General features: G+C 40.5%; 1 protein-coding gene across 3 annotated transcripts in view; it reads left to right on the forward strand.

Annotated features, from left to right (window-relative positions):
• Positions 1-18,437, forward strand: part of LOC104611840 (uncharacterized) — a 65,143-nt gene that overhangs the window by 33,203 nt on the left and 13,503 nt on the right. For all 3 annotated transcript variants that reach the window (XM_019200168.2, XM_088895707.1, XM_088895708.1), the window contains 5 exons: positions 3-59; positions 379-486; positions 593-665; positions 4,356-4,399; positions 10,578-10,667. In XM_019200168.2, coding sequence (XP_019055713.1) covers positions 3-59; positions 379-486; positions 593-665; positions 4,356-4,399; positions 10,578-10,667 — 372 coding nt within the window. The remainder of the gene's footprint in view (positions 1-2; positions 60-378; positions 487-592; positions 666-4,355; positions 4,400-10,577; positions 10,668-18,437) is intronic.

Below are 18,437 nucleotides of genomic sequence, written 5' to 3' on the forward strand. Positions count from 1 at the left end.
AGGTTCCTATCAAAAGGGAGAGACTAAAGTCCCTCTGTCAAATGGTTGTTTTAATGAAAGTAAGGGTTGTTTCAGTTTTGATCCCATACTGTAAAAGCTTTTGCCAAATTTCTGTACCCACACGTATTAGTGAGAGTTCAGTAGGAGAGGAGATCAGCTAATGAGCTGGCAGACTTTCTAGCTAAGCAAGGGGTGCATAGGGATCATTTATTCTGGGCTCATTTGTAATTTTGTTTTGTTTTGGGGCCGCAGCTCGTGCCTCTTTATGGATATTTTATGCCGTATCCTCTAATAGTTCTCATTTAATCTTTAATAAAATGCTTCTAATTACTTATCAAAACAAAAAATCTGTACCCACACATTGCCCATTTTATGTAGGTGGTGGAGAGTGCATTTCATAACAAGGAGTTGGACATCATCAAAAGTCTTCCTCATATTATAAGTTTTATCCAGGCAGACATTGAACAGTTCTTCCTTAGGGCAAAGGTTTTCAGCTACTTAAAAGGGAAATGTGCTGATTCATTTTTTACAGTTTGATCTCTCTGACTGAATATATTTTTCAATAATGGTTTTTACTTATTATTATTCGTAGGATGAACTAGAGTCAGAAATTGCCAAGGGAAGTCAAGTTGGCAAGATGAGGTTTTTGAGCTCTCTCACACGTGGTATGGTATTTGCAATTATTGTGGTGCTTTCTATTTAAATTTCATTTGTATGCATGTTTGAGCTACTGGTCTAGGCATGGAAAAACAATCTTTAACAATATGAAGAAGCAGTTCTTGTGTGGGCACATCTGCACATGGAAAAATATAGAAGAATTAATGAAGTTCTCTAGGGCCAAAATGGCAACATTAATTTGCAAAGGAAGTATTGATGAAATAAGAGAGTATTTCTTTTTGATAATGAAGTTCCAATGTCTCATGATGTTGTCAAATCTAATATATTTTTTTTGGACAGTAAAGCTTGTAAATGATTGATTTGGGAAAGAAGAAATTATGAGTTCTTAGCTTATGTTCCAAAATGGTTTCTGAGTAGTTATAAGCTCTATGATCACTATCCCAATAGCAAAAACGTTGCTCTCCTTGAGATAGGGCAATCTATGTTCATTTGAATCTGGTAATATGCCATTGTTTTTCATAGGGTTCTTTCTTTGTACCATGAATGATGTTTCCCTAATACTTCTCAATCTTTTAAATTATTTTGCATGCATATCAATGCATGTGTTCACCTTTGTAATCATTAATGCCTTCCATCTATGTGGCACAACTCCTTGTATGGGCACTTTATTTTGATGTAGCATTTACACATGGAGAGGGACTGTTGCTTGGTATAATGGTCTTGGCTTGACAAGCATGAAGTTGCCAATATGGACAGAGGGCAGATCTTTCCATGTGAATAAAGAGCACATATGGACACAAAATTTGGCTTATTTATTGTCTTAGCCTCTGGTACTATGGTGCATTATAGCTGATGGCATGTGTATATAATAAAAGCCAACCATATGGCCTCAGTGATCAATTTCAAATTTCATTTTAACCTTTGCAATATGTATTGAGTCCTAGTCCTACTTTCCTACTACTGCCTACCTCATATAACATTGGGGGGGGGGGGCGTTATGCCACAGGTAGTAACTTGTCAAATTCATGAGTTGGTGGTAAGTTTATCGAGAGGGTGGGTGGGAGAGTTGTGGCTATATGAGGTAGGCTTTACAGTAGCATTTGCTGTATGTTTTATGATATTTTAAGCAGAAGTTATCCATGAAATCATACCAAAGAGCTATATTTCCACCTCAAGAAGATAGAAATTGCCTCACCTAACCCCCTAGTTGGGGACTTCCTTGTGAAAGACATTTGGAGTAACAAGCTCTCTACTAGGAAATCTTCCTTGGTAAGGTAAATACTTGTGATATGCTGTAGAGAAGGCCATATGCTTGCCTTTCTCATCATATGTGCTCCTTTTGTAAGGAAAGTGGTGAAACCCTATCTCATTTATTAGTCTCTTGTACATTCGTGCATCAAATTTGGGAGTTCTTTTGTGTTCTCTTTGGCTGCAGGTGGGTTCCCTCTCAAGATGTGGTGGGCCTTTTCAACCCTGACATTATGAGGCAACCAAAGAAAAGGGGGATGGTAATGTGGAGAGCTATGTAGGCAGCAATTTGCTGGGTGGTATGGGAAGAAAGGAATAACAGGATCTTCTTGGAGAAAAGCAGATCACTAGAGGAAGTAATAGACACCATAAAGGTGAAAGTAGCTCACTGGATAAAACTTTGGACAACTTCCAAGATTTTTCAGTCACAGACATCCTAAGAGTCTGGACCGAAGTAGCCCAATGTTCGAGAGTAAAAGACAAATAAGGGTGGAGTGTAAACCTCTAGAAGGCAACAAAATCAAACTGAACTTGGATGAGAGCTCTCTTGAAAACCTGGGATTGTCAGGTATAGGAGGAGTAATTAGAAATTCTGAAAGGAGGATACTGGCTTTATTCTCAGGACTGATTAGCACCGGAAATTCATTGGAGGCTGAACTATTTGGCATTGCTACAAGGTTTGAAGCTAGCTAAACAGTTGGGATTTAGGCATATTGAGGTGGAAGGAGACTCAAAAGTGGTCATTTCATGTGCAAGATCCAACAAACTTACCCCTTGGACTTTCAAACATATGATTAGGGAAGTGGAAAAGATTGCAAAGGATGTAGTGGCTGATTTCAAATGGGTCAGAAAAAGTGCAAATGGGCTAGTTGATTCCCTTACCAAACAAGGGGTGTTGAGGCATCAACTATTTTGGGCAGATATGTAACTTGAGACTGAAAAGCATACTAAGTTGGGAATGACACTCCCATCACCAAGTTGTACTGATTTGTTTCAATCTTAATTATAAATAAAATATATTTCTTGCTGATAAAAAAAATCTTCATCTTTCCTGCCTTGTCAAAGGTATTTATATCCCACTGTACAAGTATACTGCAATTTTCCCCCTGCTCATCATTTAAAAAGTCATCAACATATATGGATGACTGTGGTTTCATAGTACGCAAGTTAACTTTGTTTTCCTTTTTTCTGTGAACTTGATAAATCCAAATCTCTAATCGGAAAATAGTCATAGATTCAGTTCAAGGAAAAATGGTAACTATCAATAACATTGATGGGTTTTGCCTTGAGAGCCTCAAGTTTTGCTTACTCACCCTAATTGGAAAAGCAAATCTGGTTGACTGATTTATTATATAGCTGGTTGGCACTTGGGAGGCCTTTTCTATTTTTATTTTGTGATGATACATCATAATTTTTTCTTTGTACTGTCTTTTTCCGATGTAACTTATATACTATCTAATGTTAATATTTTATATGTACCATCTTGGATTGGATCTTAATTCTGCTGGAGTTTTTGGGAATTTTTAGAGAGTTTATTGGGGCTGGTTCTTAGTCTTGTTTTTTTTGAAGACAGGGGCTACACAACTGGGGTAGTCCATCCCCCTCCTGGTGGCAACAGGAATAGATCCTGCGTCTCCACTATGTCATAACTGAGAATGTACCAACTGGACCACCAACCAGTTGGTTGGTTTTTGGTCTTGTTTGGAATGGGTGAACCATCCTGATGTATTTTTTTTTGTTTTATTTCTTTTGTATCTTTCTTTCTTTGGTGATCTCTCATCACCTATTGTACTGTTCTTGTTTTTCTTTAATAAATTCCTTATTATTTATCTTAAAAAATGATTTTTGAACATTTGTAGTATGATGATAATGCAAATATATAGCACCATCTGGCTTCCAGTGGGAAAATCTCATTCCACTGGATCTGAAGGTCAGCCAATTGATTTGCTGATTCTATAGCCAGGGGAGGAGTAGGGAGAGAGAAGATGTACTGGCCTTGGCCCTCTTGGGATGGTCCCTAGGTGTACTGGGTGTCCACTTTGAGGTCAGCCCCTTTTTCCCATGTATGCATATCATATATCTTATTGTATTATTCTATTTCTCTAAAGACTAATGGACTACTGTCATCTTTTTACCAACAAAAGAACATATAACCATACCTCAATCTCTCATTTTGGTGTTATTAACAAAAATGAAGACAATATAACAGTGGTAAAAACAGTTACAACAATGCTGCTAGCTATACTAATAATAATCCTCATTTTGATTATTTTCTGTATCCTTGATATTCGGTGGATGAGTCTGATTGATTACGGATTACCTGAGTTGATAAGTGAGCTAGCAATTTTCTTATTCTCGAAATCAAGATTTCTAAAGTTTCTGCACTTTGATTATTTTTAATGTTCTAACCTTATTTTCTGAATTGTCAGACTCTGTAGTCATTTAAATGAACTAATGTTGTTTTGAATTCACTTTTCATTTGAGTTCAGGTAGTAAGGATGTGGAGTCAAGAATGGCATATTCACTTTCCTTGGTAATGCAAAAGTCGTACTACCTGTATTAAAAAATAATTCTTTTTGTTGCATTTTAAATTCTGGGGCAGATAATTTATGAAATTCCAGTGCCTTCTTCTAGTTATTTCTGAATGTTATTTTGTTGTTTCTCATATGACCTGAAAGGCACCAAAAATCAAAGGTGACATGTTTCCACAGCTTGGGTTGGTCCCAGTATTGGTTTCTTTTACTTTTAATAGAATTTAGTTATTAATCTTACAATTAGTAAAAAAATCTTACAACTCAATACTTTACCTTCTTCAAAAAAAAAAAAAAATCTTGCAATTAGTAAAAGACGATGATATTAATTAATGTGGAGGTGCAAGTAGAGAGTCAACAGGATCCAGTAATAACTAAGAACATACAGCAAATACAGTAATAAATTATAAAACCAAGGGTCCATTTGGTTCACAATTGGAATCGGAATCAGAATGGTTTATTCCCATAGCCTGTTTAGTTCAGATGGGAATCGGAATCAGAATTGGAATGAGCTGGAATGGAATTTCATTCCCAAGGGAGGGGGAGGGAAAGACCATTCCACCAGGAATGGGAATGGGATTTCGATTCTGTGCAACCGAACAGTTGGAATTGGAATAGGCCATTCCGATTCCGAATCCAGACCCCTATTCCCACAAACCAAACGGGCCCCAAGATGTTTCTGAATTAATAGAATCTGTGATGTCATTGATAAAAAAATTACAATAACAAAATAAAACAGGGCTTAGTGAGGAACTGAACTTTAAATGGTTATCTGACAAGACATCTGGGATTACTCAATCTCCAGAAAGTCCCAAAAATACAATAAAATGGAAGAACTATAAACCATAAACAGGGAATTAAAAAATGACCCCAATTTCGACTCCATTTAGATGCTGAAATAGTAAATCTTTTCAACTTCAACTCTTGAAAATTCACAGCTAAGATCTGCAGCAACCAGGGTATAATTTCTTGGAATATGTGTGATCTCATAACCAAGAACAACTGGTACCTAGATCAGCATATAACCTTGCTTGCTAGGGTGGGGTTGAGACAGGGGACCTTGTATGGGGGGCTCTGGGCTCTGAGGGTTTAGCTGTATGGCTGCTATGCTCTTTGGTTTTATTTGTATGCTTTAGTCAGCTTCTTAGCTGTATACATTAGGTGTCTCTCGCTTTATTTGAGTAAGGAGTGTTCTTTCTTTCATCTCTCATCAATATATCTCTCTGAACATTGGTTATTGATAAAAAATCCATAAAAGAAGGGATTGAGAAGAGACAGCTATCAAATTAGAGTTGGGTGGATATAATGGGGATGCTCTTTGTTTCCTGATGAGTTTTGTGATACCAACCGATGAAGGGGAAAGCTTATAAGATGACAACTATGATTTAGGGTCAGAATGTTGGGCAATCATGAATTGTTAAGCTGTTTTAAAGAATCTGTTAAGACCTAGACAATGGTAATGGTGATTTTGTTATGGATAAAAAATAATAAAATAGAACAACCACCTGTTGGGAAAATGGTTTTGGAAGTTTGATAACCATCAAAGAGGGTTATGGAAGGAAGTGAATGAAGCCAAGTACATTTGGAGAGAATTGGGTTGGGATCAGGGGTGGTCTCTTCGTCATATGGGTGTGCTGTGTGGAAAGGGACTGAAAAGGCATTACCTGAGTTCATTAAAGGGGTGAAATAAGGATTGGAGATGGTCACAAGTTTTAAGTTTTGGTCACATATTTGGTGTGAGGAAAAACCCTTGAAAGTGGTGTGTCCTCAACTCTTTAACTTAGTTCAGAACAGGAGTGGTTGGTGGATGATAACCATGATTGGAAGATGGTACCTATGCTTGATCTGCTGCAAAAACTGAGCAATGTAGCAATTGAACCATCTCATGTAGACAGAAGGGTTTGGAATTGGGAGAAGTCGGGGGTGTTTTCATCCAAATCTCTCTATAAAAAGATCACAACATCCGATGCAGAGAAGGGAGGTATTAAAGTGAATTGTGATTTATGTGCATTGTGTTCTGAGAACTCTGAATCAGTTGACAACCTATTCATACATTGCAGAACTATTAGAGAGACTGGGGGGATGGGTTAAAAGCCCCTTGAGGTGGAAGGATATTTACTTGAAACTCTGTAAGCTTTTTTCAATAGTTGGCAGGTGAAAGGCTTGAGTAGAAAAATCAGAAGGGGCTATAGTTTGGAAGCTAGCTCCTCTTGTGGTGGTATGGAGTGGAAGAAACTCTAGGATTTTCTTTTGGTGTTCCAAATTCCAGCTAAAGAAAAACAGAATTGAGAAGCTCCAACCTGATTTTTTGTGGGAAGGGGTTGGAGAGTGGAAAAAGCATTTAATTAGTTGGCATCAAGTGTGCAAGCCTAAGGAAGGTGGGAGTCTTGGATTAGGACATGTTAAGGAGAGGAATTTAGCTCTTCTTGAAAAGTGATTGTGGAGATACACTCGTGAACCTGAGGCTGTTTGGACCTCTGTTGTCAACAAGTATGGGAGACATGCCAATGGTTGGAATAGCAAGTTGCAGTTAAACTGGGTGAAACCTACAAATCCTTGGAAAGGTATCTCTTCCACCTACAACTCCTTTATCTCTTTTACTAGATACAGATTGGGAAACAACCTCATCCTAAAGTGTTTTGAAAAGGAAAATTGGATCTTTTATTTTCTCAAAGGGAAAGAATTCTAAAGTGTTTGCTCATCTAACATATCTAACACTTTCATTTAGTAACAAAGACTTAAATAATTCTAGAAGCACAATTTTTAATGACTACAATGACAAATGACCAAGATGACTATGCCATAGATAGGCCTGACTCTTAGTAGACAGACTCGTGGACTTTGAAGATGCAAGACCAACTTTATTCTTCAACATGTAGAGACCATCCACCATACTGCCTCTATGAATCATCCTCTTGAAGGTCAAATCCTGCTAATGGAAAGTAAATTAATAGGCAATTTAGGAACATGCAACACATTAGAAAGAGTGAGACCAAAAGGAAGGGAGATGGTTCATTGACCAGCTATGGTAGAGAGTTACCCATCATCCAATTTCACCTCATTTCTTCTGGAGAGGAGGTTATATGCCTAAAACAAATTGGATTTACCAGTCATATGCTTTGAGGCCCCAAAATCAGTTATCCAAGAAGATTCAAATGTATGAGATGACACATGGAAAGCAATGGCAGAGTTACTTGATGTAGATGCAAAAGAGGTAGAGTGGGGCTAGAATCCATTTGATGAAGTGCCCTATCATACAACTCCATATGGTCACAGAAAGAGTTGATGATCTCTTCCTTGTGATAAAAACCAGAAGGATGTTCCTAAGATGTAATGGGGCTAGTAGTCTCCTGAGATGCCATATTTGCTGAATTATACTCTTTTGGCTTTGCTTGACTGGCTTTTTATTCTGACCAGATGATTTTTTACTCAACTCCTAAGCCCACTTTGGCTTCCCACAAAGATCCCAACAAGTCCCTCTAGTGCGCCTAGATTGTTGACAATGAGTGCACCAAAGTTTATCCTTGTCCTCCATTCTCTTCTGGAAATCACGCTTCTTAAACGAGTTTCTGCCATTCGTATTTGCACCTTCCCTAGCTACCAAAGCAACTGGCTCCCCCTCAGAATTATTCGTCATAGTTCTTCTATTCTATTCTGATTGCACCATGGCATAAACTTGTTGGATTGAAGGGAGATCTTTACTTTCTAGGATCTGCACCCTAATAGATTCATACATAGGGTTCAACCCCAAAAGAAAAGCAAATACCCGTTGTTGGGAAGTTGAGTTTTTGTAGGCTTTGGCATCCTTATCACATTTCCAATCCATATTCTGATAATGATTCAACTCCTTCCAGATTGAAGTTAGATCTGGATGGTATATTGAGAGATTTCTCTCCCCCTGTGTACAAGTCGAAGATGCAGCTTGCAACTGATAAGGTTTTGCATAGTGCATATGCTCTGAATAGGTGGACTTTGCCTGTTCCCAGATTTCAACAACTGTGTCAGCCCACATAATATTTTTTCTCACCTGTGGTAGCATAGATACAAGTAGCTATGACATCACCATACTATTTTCTTGGTCCCATTTATCATGTTCAACACCCCTAGACTTTGGTTCCTTAACCTTTCCATTAATGTATCCTATCTTACCTCTTGTAGTGATATAGAGTTTAATCCCCTTTGACCACTCTAAATAAATAATTAAGGTCATCAGTCATCTAGAGGAATAACAGCCATGGGAAATTTCATGTCTACCCCCCCAACTCAATCCATTGTGACTAGAAGAAACACCAGAAACAACTGTAGCCTCAGAGGACATGGTGAACCAATCAAAATTCACTATTCAGCTACAAAAAAAAGGAATTCATGACCACAAAGCTAGCAATTCTAGCACTGGACAGGACTGTGGGAAGTCAGAGAAATCACCACTACAGAGTCTACAAAGCAGTTCCGGACACAAGACAGGGCAAAAAAATACTGGAGAGGCCCTAGGATCACAGTGATTCCACTCTAAAGTCCATACAGTGACCACAGTCACCAAAAACAGTGCATACTATTGCTGTTACAGCAAGGACAGATCATACCTGATCTACAGACCCTACATACCTGGGGAATTCGGGTTTCGTCCTCACACTGTCCTCACAGCCTTTTGCAACCATGCATTGCAAACATCTCCATACTTGTATGTTTTTATTCATGGGGAGATATTCCCAATGCATGTCTACAAGGGTCTGTGAGTACAGTGTGAGGATGGTTTTGAGGACAAAATCCCATTTCATACCTGGGTACGAAGAGGATCATTCGAATTTCGATCCATACAAGTGTTGGGAAGCCACAAAAAACTTTCACAGCATTCAGCTGCCACAAAAAGAGTACTTCTCTTGGCACATGACCAAGAAATCAAAGAGAAAACAAGTGCAGAACTGCTCTCAGATCAATTTGATGTAGTTTTTTCTGAGATCGAACTGGAGATCAGCAAGAAAAAGAAAGAAAACTGGATTGATCTGTCTTGAGGTCTACAATATCCACTTTGATACCATGTTTTCTTGATGGAAGTAAGAGAAGAGGAGGAAAGGAGAAGGAAAGAAGGAAGAAGAGAGAAGAGAAAAGAGAAAGAGAGAAGCAAGATTGGAGGGTCGAAAAGTGGTAGCTGGTGGCACCAGCTTTTCATTATATACTAATGTGACATAACAAAATAATGAAAAGAAGTAAAAAGATTGTAGTGCCCCTGTGGCAAATATTACAAAAATATTAACAGATTTAACAAGGTGCAAAGCACTTAACTATTGTAGTTACATCATTTCACATTAAAAAAATTGTTGTCACTGTTACCAATCAAAAAAAATCTAAGACACTTGTGCTCTTGACATGTGATTAATAAAACAAATTTAAAAGGAAAGAACTTCATGTCTTGGATCCCTCCAATGAACAAAACCAATCTGAACTGTGACAGATGCTGTCTTGGACGCTTGGGAACCCTGGTGAATGAGATATAGGTGGTATTTTCAGAGATCATAGTGGGGACATTAAAGTGGCTTTTTCAATAGGAGCTGGCAACTCTATACTAGCAGAATTACAAGCTGAGTACATTTTTTGACTTCTGGGGGGCTGATCATCAAAGGAGAGTCAAAGACTATTATCTGCAGGTTGGAAAGAGAAATGTATAGGCCATGGAATATTAGACATCAGTCAGTGAAGAAAGGAATTCGGTGCTTGTTTTGGATGTTATTTTCTTTTTGACAACTAGGTCTACTAACTTACTTGCTGATCCATTAGTTCATGGAGTTAACAGACAGGTTTTAGTGTGGGGCGTTAACCTTTCAAGTTAAAAGGTCAACTTGTAGTCCTCGTTTTATTGGGTCTGCTTAAAGCAGTGGGGGAGCAGTGTGGGGCTGTCTGTGAGATTGGGTTATAGATCATATGGAAGTGCATAATACTGTGAGTGCATACTGTAAGTTTTTCTGTTACTACTAATAAAATCTTTCATTAGTTGCTGGAAAAATTTCCCAGTAACTGGTATTGAATGTAGTACTATTATTATCTCCAAAAAAATATTGAATGGAGTATTGTATTTATCCATATCACATTGAAATGGATGCCCCAAAGATGTGCTTTTTGAATTATGAAGCATTGACTGAACTATTTTCTTGACTTTCTTTGAAATGTTTCTCTTTCTTGTAGATTTTGCTATCACTGCAAATGCTTCGAGGAGGGGGTAGCAGTAAGAGGCGGCTTATTCTTTTGGTTGCTCTTGATTTCCTTGAAAGCATTGTAAGTGGCAAATCCATTTGGCAATATAATGTTATTGATGTGATCTTTACCTTGGGATCTGAACCTCTTATAATCCTGTTTGATCTTATTTAATAAAAGTTACTGTTTCCTATAAAAAATGTAATAAGAAATCAGGGTGATCTTATTCCTACTTTTTTTCATAGAACAAAGTTCATTTTACTGATGGGATAAACTGAAATTCTACTGCCACATATTGAGTTGATGAATAAGAAATCAGGGTGTATCACCCTGATCTCCACCGCACTAAAGATGTGATAGGGTCCATGAAAAGACATACTAACTGATAAGATTTAACATGCTTTTTTGTGGATCCTACCATGTCTATAGCAATTGCTGACTTTCTGTAGTGGGATGATGCACCTGGATATTGCTTAGAATTCCTTTAATTGAGTTGCAGCCCATAGGGATTCCAATTAATTACTTTTAACACGTTAAAATCATCTAAAGTAGTAGAGGATAAACTCATCCATTTTTTTTTTGATCAATAACACTTTCATTAATTCATCAGTAGAAAGTTTACAAGTGGAAGACAAACACACTTATCTTCCAAGAGTCACAAAGAGCTTCAAGAAAGGAAAAAAGAAAAAGACAAAGACACTAACGTTACAGCTTAGCCCAAAACAATGAATCCCTTTCTGCCCCTTGTTTAGCTAAACCGTCAGTTAGGGAATTAGCCGATCTTTTAATCCAACATGTCTTAACTTCCATCTCCCGCACCAACCACTTGAATTTCCTCTTCTCATTATTGTACTTCCATAAATCATTTTGATCTTTAGTCAGCAATCCTATCACCACCTCTGAATCCCCTTCAATTATGAGTTTCTTGATGTTCAATTCCTTAGCTTTCCGGACTCCTTCCATAACTGCAAAGATTTCAGCTCTAAGGGAGTCACCCACTCCAATTGGGCCTGAGAACATAGCAGAGATGACCCCATTTTCATCCCTAAAAACACCCCCGATCCCCGATTGTCCCGGGTTTCCCCTACTACACCCATCAAAGTTTAATTTCAAGAATCAACTAGGTGGGGGGGGGGTCCAAGCCACACTCATTACTGACTTGGTCTACGTGCAATTTGCAATTTCACCCCACTTCCTCAACATGTCATCCACAGTGTAATCTATGAATAGTTCCAAAGATTTCAGCCACTGTACTGCCCTAATATGTATGATAGCCCTCAGATCTGCTGCTCCTCTCAGAGTTTCTGAGAATATCCTGGAGTTTCTTTCTTCCCACAGTGTCCAACATATTGCAGCCCTTAGTCCTCTCCACATTGTCCTTCCCCTTTTTAACCGCCACCTGAAAAAGGAAGGGGAGAAAAGGCCCTGCATGTCTGATGGGGGACTCTAGCTGCATCCAAATAAGGAGAAAGCCCAATCCCAAATTGACCTCGCGAAGTGGCAAGACACCAGTAGGTGAAAACCAGTCTCCCCATCAGCTTTACACAGAACACACCACTGAGGTGACAAGCAAGTATTGGGTCTCTTCTTTTGGAGTAGATCACCAGTGTTGATTCTTTCCAGATAGGCTTTCCAACAAAAACTACCAACCCTAGGGGGTATAGCTCTGCACCAAACCTCACCAACAGGGAAAGGGGAAAGGGTAGGACTGGTGGACTGACTTAAGACTTTGAAGAATGAAGCACAAGAGAAAATGCCATTGGGGGTAGGTGTCCAAATTCTAGAATCCGCCCTAGTGGGGTCTAAGACAACGTTATCAAGAAGTGCAATAAGGCTCGAAATACTGTCGAAGTCTGAGTCCCTCAAATCCCTTCTTAGACCCAAGTTCCACCCAATCCCAGAAGTGGAAGAGGACGGGGTGGTGAAAGACGAGATCGACTCATTTTTCAAATCAGAAAGAGCATACAAAGATGGAAACTGATCCTTTAGAGGGGCGCTCCCCACCTAGCTTTGTTCCCAAAATTTTATGGAGTTACCGGAATTCAAGTCATACCTGATATTAGGGAAGAAAACTGGTAGCAGGTCATGAATGGCTTTCCAAGGAGAATTGATTGTGGTCCTAGCTCTGATTCCAGCGTCCCATCCATTGTGCTCCAGCCCATGTATACTTGCCACTATTCTAGCCCATAGCTTCTCCTTCTCCATAGGAAACCTCCACAACCATTTCCTCAACAGAGTCATATTCCTTCTCCTAATACTCCCAAGCCCCAAACCGCCATACGACTTACTCCTACACACTATTTTCCAGTTAACTCTATGATCCCTCTTCTCCTCTCCCGGCTCCCACAGGAAATCTCTCATTAGCTTCTCTAATCTGTTAGCAATCTTCACTAGGATTTTAAACACCGACATGAAAATGATGGGTAAGTTAGCAAGCGTGGCCTTAATTAGTGTAATTCTCCCACCAAGAGAGAGGTAGTTCTTTTTCCCGGATACTAGTATTTTTTCAAACCTTTCCATCACCGGGTTCCAAAAACTCTCTCTTGGGATTATCACCTAATGGTAACCCTAAGTAGTTCAAAGGCCACCCCGAAACTTCACACCCCAGCACTTCAGCACTCTCCCTGATCTCTCCCTCCTCCAAATTCACCCCCACTACACAGCTTTTCCCAAGGTTAACCTTCAAATTGGACATTTTCTCAAACAGTTGTATCACCGACTTTAAGTTCCTGATAAACCTCACATTACCGCCTTCACAAAATAGAATCGTGTCATCAGAAAATTGTAAGTGAGTGAGGGGGGTTTCCACCCTCCCAACTCTCCAGCCTCTAATGAGCCCCCTAGAATCTGCTCTGTGAATCAGTTTCCCCAAAACCTCCGCAATTAGAATGAACAAGAAAGGAGAAAGGGAGTCTCCTTGTCTTATACCCCTACTGGCTGGAAAGAAATCTACCACTGTCCCATTCACTAGCACTGAATAATGACATCCGGACACAACCCATGATCCACTTACACCATCTAGCTCCAAACCCGAATTTAGTTAAAACTTTCCTCAAGAAATCCCAGTCCACCAAGTCATAAGCCTTTTCCAAGTCCAGTTTACAAACCACTCCCTTCTTCTTATCCCTCTTAAAGTTCTCTACACTCTTATTAGCAATTAAAATCCGATCTGTAATTTGTCTTCCACTCACAAAAGCTCCTTGATAGTGTGCAATGATATCTGGCAGTACCTTCTTCAGCCTCAAAGACAACACTTTCGCAATGATCTTACACAAGCTATTAACCAAGCTAATTGGCCTAAAATCCTTCGGGTGGGATGCATCTTTCTTTTTTGGAATTAAGGCTATAAATGTAGAGTTCACACCCGGATTGACAATTCCTCTCCTGAAAAACTCCTCAAACACCCGCAAGAGATCATCTTTCAAGATATCCCAACAATCCTGATAAAAAGCCATTGTGAACCCGTCCGACCCTGGAGCTTTTGTTCTATCCATAGAAAACACAACCTCTTTGATCTCTTCTAGATTAAAGCTTCTTTCCAACATTCTCCTGTTCTCCACCCCTACATCTGGCCAATCCAAACCTTCTACCCACACCCTTCTACTCACAGGCCTTCTTAGAATAGATTTGAAGTGCTCCACACAGGCCCTGGCAATCTCCTTTTGCTATACTAACTCAACTCCATCTACTACCAATTTGGAAATAAAGTTCTTCCTTCTCCTGCCATCTGCTAGAGAGTGGAAATACCTAGTGTTTCTGTCTCCCTCTTGCAACCATTTACACCGAGATTTTTGCCTCCAGCTAATTTCCTCCTTGTGCAGGCAGTCCTTTAACTGTCTTCTCAATTCTCTCCTGAGATCATTTTCTTCCTCTCCAAATTCTCCCATTTCCTCTTTAGAGTCAAGGCTTTCAATCTTATCCATCAAGTCTCCCTTTCTTTCTTCTATCCTCCTGAACTCCATCAAATTCCACTCCTTGATTTTTGCTTTCAAGAATTGTAGTTTCTTATGGAATCTCATCCCCTTCCACTCCACCAGCGGGTTACACTCATGCCACCACTCCCTCACTTTGTTAGGAAACCCTGGATGAAGTAACCACATATTTTCAAATCTAAAGGGGGTAGGACCTCCACACCTTCTTTCCTCCTTACATGACACTATGGGCCAGTGATCCGAGGTCACCCTTGGGAGAGCTCTAGAAGCCAGGGTTCCCCAATGTTCTTCCCAATCCAAAGAGAACAAGAATCTATCTAACTTAGAGCAAATGGGTCTAGATTGGAGATTTGACCATGTAAATGCCTTATGTGCTAGGGGAATCTCTTTAAGCTCAAAAGCATCGACAAAACTGTTAAACTTCCTCATGCTTTTTGTCACCCTCTGGTTAACCTTATTGGACTCCTCTGAGAATCTAATCACATTGAAATCCCCACCCATGCACCAAGGCCCATCCCACAACCCTCTAACATCAGCCAGTTCCTCCCACAGCTCCTTTCTCTCTCTGTAGTCATTTGGTCCATAAACATTTGTGAGCACCCACATATAATCATCCTCTTACTGCTTAAACTTCATGGAAACCGAGTACTTTCCGATCAACTCCTCCAGACCTTCAACCACATCCCTCTTCCACATTGTTACAATCCCCCCGGAAGCACCCCACGATGGAGCCGCCACCCAGCTAATCCCCCTGGCTTTCCATACACTCCTTGCCCACTTGTCATTAAACTCCATTCTCTTAGACTCTTGCAATATCACAATGTCTGGGTCATATCGTCTTATTACCTCTTTTATTGTTGCTCTCTTCATTGCACTCCCAATTCCCCTCATATTCCAACTAAGAATCTTCATTCCGCTTCTTTTTTAAAACCCCTTGCCACCTACCCACTACTTTCCCCCTTTCCTTCTATCTCCTTTTACCCCGAGCTTCTTGTCTCCTTCTACATCTCTCTTTAATCTCTCTACTTCACTCAACCTCCTCTTCTTTGTTATGATCTACTTCTTCCTCTTCTGTAAACTTTCTTTCAACTCATTCAAATCTTCCAGCCTACAACCCAACTTCCCTACAAATTCTGCTATCATGTTTTCTCTCACCGATTCCTCCAGCCCTACCCTTCATACAGAATCCCCTTCATCTCTGGCCACCTGCCCTTCCTTCCTCTCCTCTGGTCCCACCTCTGTTCTTTCCTCTCCATCCTTCCTCCCTTTCATGTTACCTCCCTCCTTCCCTGCTCTCTCCCCGTTATCCTCTCCATCTCTACCTTCATTCCTTTCCCTCCTCTCCACTAACCCCTCCTCTCTTCCTTCCTTCCCTTCCCTCCTTCAGATCAGCTTCCCTTCCACTTCCTTAAACACTCTTTCAATGATTTCCCACACTTTTCCACTCCTATACCTTTCTTCCCGCACCTTCCCACATTCCTTCCTTCCCCTCTCCCCCTCCTCAGAGAGCCCGCTTACTAGCTCGACTGCATATTCATGGGCTACAGGACATGGAACAGAAACGGAATCTGGAACCAAAGATACATGAGACACATTAGTAGCACAAACCGAAATCACATGGTTACTTGGGACTGATGGACAAGCTAGAAAAGGACTGCTCCCGGCCTCCCTCTCTTGTTTCGGAGGTTGGTAAACATTTATCTCCCTGAGTTGGTTGGAAAGTACTTCTGTCCTTTGGTCAACCTAGTGATCTTTCCACTCTACCCCTGGTTTACCCCTAGATGGCGTATTCCTGCTCTGCTTCCGGTTCTCCCGGTTTGCCCCTTCTGATAAACCTTGCACACTCTGTGGTCTTGGGAATGAGATAAGCCGATTGCAATCTTCACCCTGAAATAAGCTTACAATATTCCACCCATCCATGTCACCTCCAGCACAACTACATCCGTCGTTTACACTGCCCATGCTAGTGCCATCAATAGAAAGGTCCTCCGATTCATCATCGCCTTCACTACACTGCACTCATCCTTCAATCTTCTCTTTCTTCTCTTCAGTTCTTCCCCTAGCGAAACTTGGCTTCGGCCTCTCTGAGGAGCGTTGCAAGGGGCTAAGCTCCTTTAGACTTCGTCGGGAAACCCACTGTAAAGCCCACTTCTCTGGTTTCCGGCGCTGCGCGCATTAAAGGCTCAAGCACCTTTTTGACAAACTAGGTCGGGCCCGCTGACCTGTTTGGGTCTTTAATAACACCACTAACAGTCCACATGGGCTTTTGCTTTGGCCCATTCTTAACCACCCGTGAGCTCACGTGACTTTTAAGAAGGTCACGCACGTCCAACCCCGGGCTCGGTTTGGTTTTATCAGGTCTAGGTTCGGTTCTTCCTTGGATCAACCCCTTTTCCTTGTTCAAAAAAGTCAGATTGGGGCTGGTTACAACCTGTGCAAAGGACCTGCCACCCTCCAGACTGTTCACTGCTTCCACACGAAAATCCCACCCCCTGAATGCTACCCTTTTGTTTCTCCAGCATTTGTTTTTTCATTTTAGTGAAAGTGCTTTTCTTGTTTGAATCCTCCAACCCTTTCTTGCCATGCAGTTCTTCTTCTTCAACCTTCTCATCTCCCTCCCTACGAGCCTCTTTCCAGAGCACCGATTCAATGGATGAAGCCAGCCACACTGAGTAGCATTGTCCTTCAACTAGCACCTCTATCTTCCAAGGAATCTCCTCAGGTTTTACTCCATTCAATAAAATGGAAGCTGAACAAAGGTCTCCCCAAAAGGCACCTCCTAGTGATCCTCCACACATCAAAGCAATGGCTTCAGCAGTTTCTTGCTTCCACAAGTGAAAGGGAAGACCTAAGAGACGCACCAGCACTCCATCTTCAACAAAGAAATCTTTGGAGTTTGATCCCGGACACCATCTTAATACTGTGAAGTTTCCAAGTTTAGCTTGGATATTTAAAGCCTCAACTTCTACTCTATTCTCAAGCAGATCCAGCAAAGCCTTGTCCTTTTCAAAAGGTGTTAAAATAAATGTGCTCTTCAACTTTAAACTTGCTGTTAACAGATCTGCAACTTTCCTCCAGTCTAGAATGTGAGCTGAAGCTTTAACTATCAGTTTACTTTCCCAATCACCTCTCTGTATGTTTACTCCCATTCTGTATTTACCTGCCCCAGCTATCACTAAACAAGTCTCTTGCTTATTATTGCTCACCATACTATTAGAACTGCTTATCTTCCTTTTAACTTTTACTTCTCTTTTAGCACCCATGCGTTGCAGCAGTTCACATAAGGCGCCATGAACTGCCTTCCAGCCCTGACTCTTCCTTCCTTCTGGGAAGCAGACCATCTGCTTTCTACCCTTGCCAAAAAGTTCTGTCAAAGAAATAAAATAACCTTTAAGGTTTCTCTTACACGCTACAACAAACCTTCTTCCAGTTTCTGAGAGAAGCTGTTTCCAACTATTTTGTTTGCCTTTGTTACTTGCACCTTCCACAAACTCCTTGAACCCTTCAATTACCCCCAAACCTTCTAACAGCACCATCCCTCTCTTTGCTTCCCCGATTTTCAAGCTCAGCTGACTATTTAATCTCAGTTCCTCAAATAGGAGCTCCTTAGATTCAATCTTCAAAGCTTTTTTCCAACGGCCTACCTCCACAAATTCTCCCATCTTCACAGACTTGCCAGGAGAGTTGCTACATCATCGCAGCACAAAAGACCATTGATCTATGTGGGACACAATCAGAATAACCCATTCCAATTCCAATTCCAGACCCCTATTCCCATGAACCAAACAGGCTCTGACTTCATTTGAATGACCCCATATTCACTAATTAAAATTAGATGCTCATAAGTCTTGCACTCCATGCCCTGATGCTTATGTCCCATGCTTCACGAAAGTGAAATGCCTTGCTCCATGCCTCAGCA

The sequence above is a fragment of the Nelumbo nucifera genome, chromosome 1 (genome assembly GCF_055504915.1).
Source record: "Nelumbo nucifera cultivar China Antique chromosome 1, China Antique-T2T, whole genome shotgun sequence".
NCBI lineage: Eukaryota > Viridiplantae > Streptophyta > Magnoliopsida > Proteales > Nelumbonaceae > Nelumbo > Nelumbo nucifera.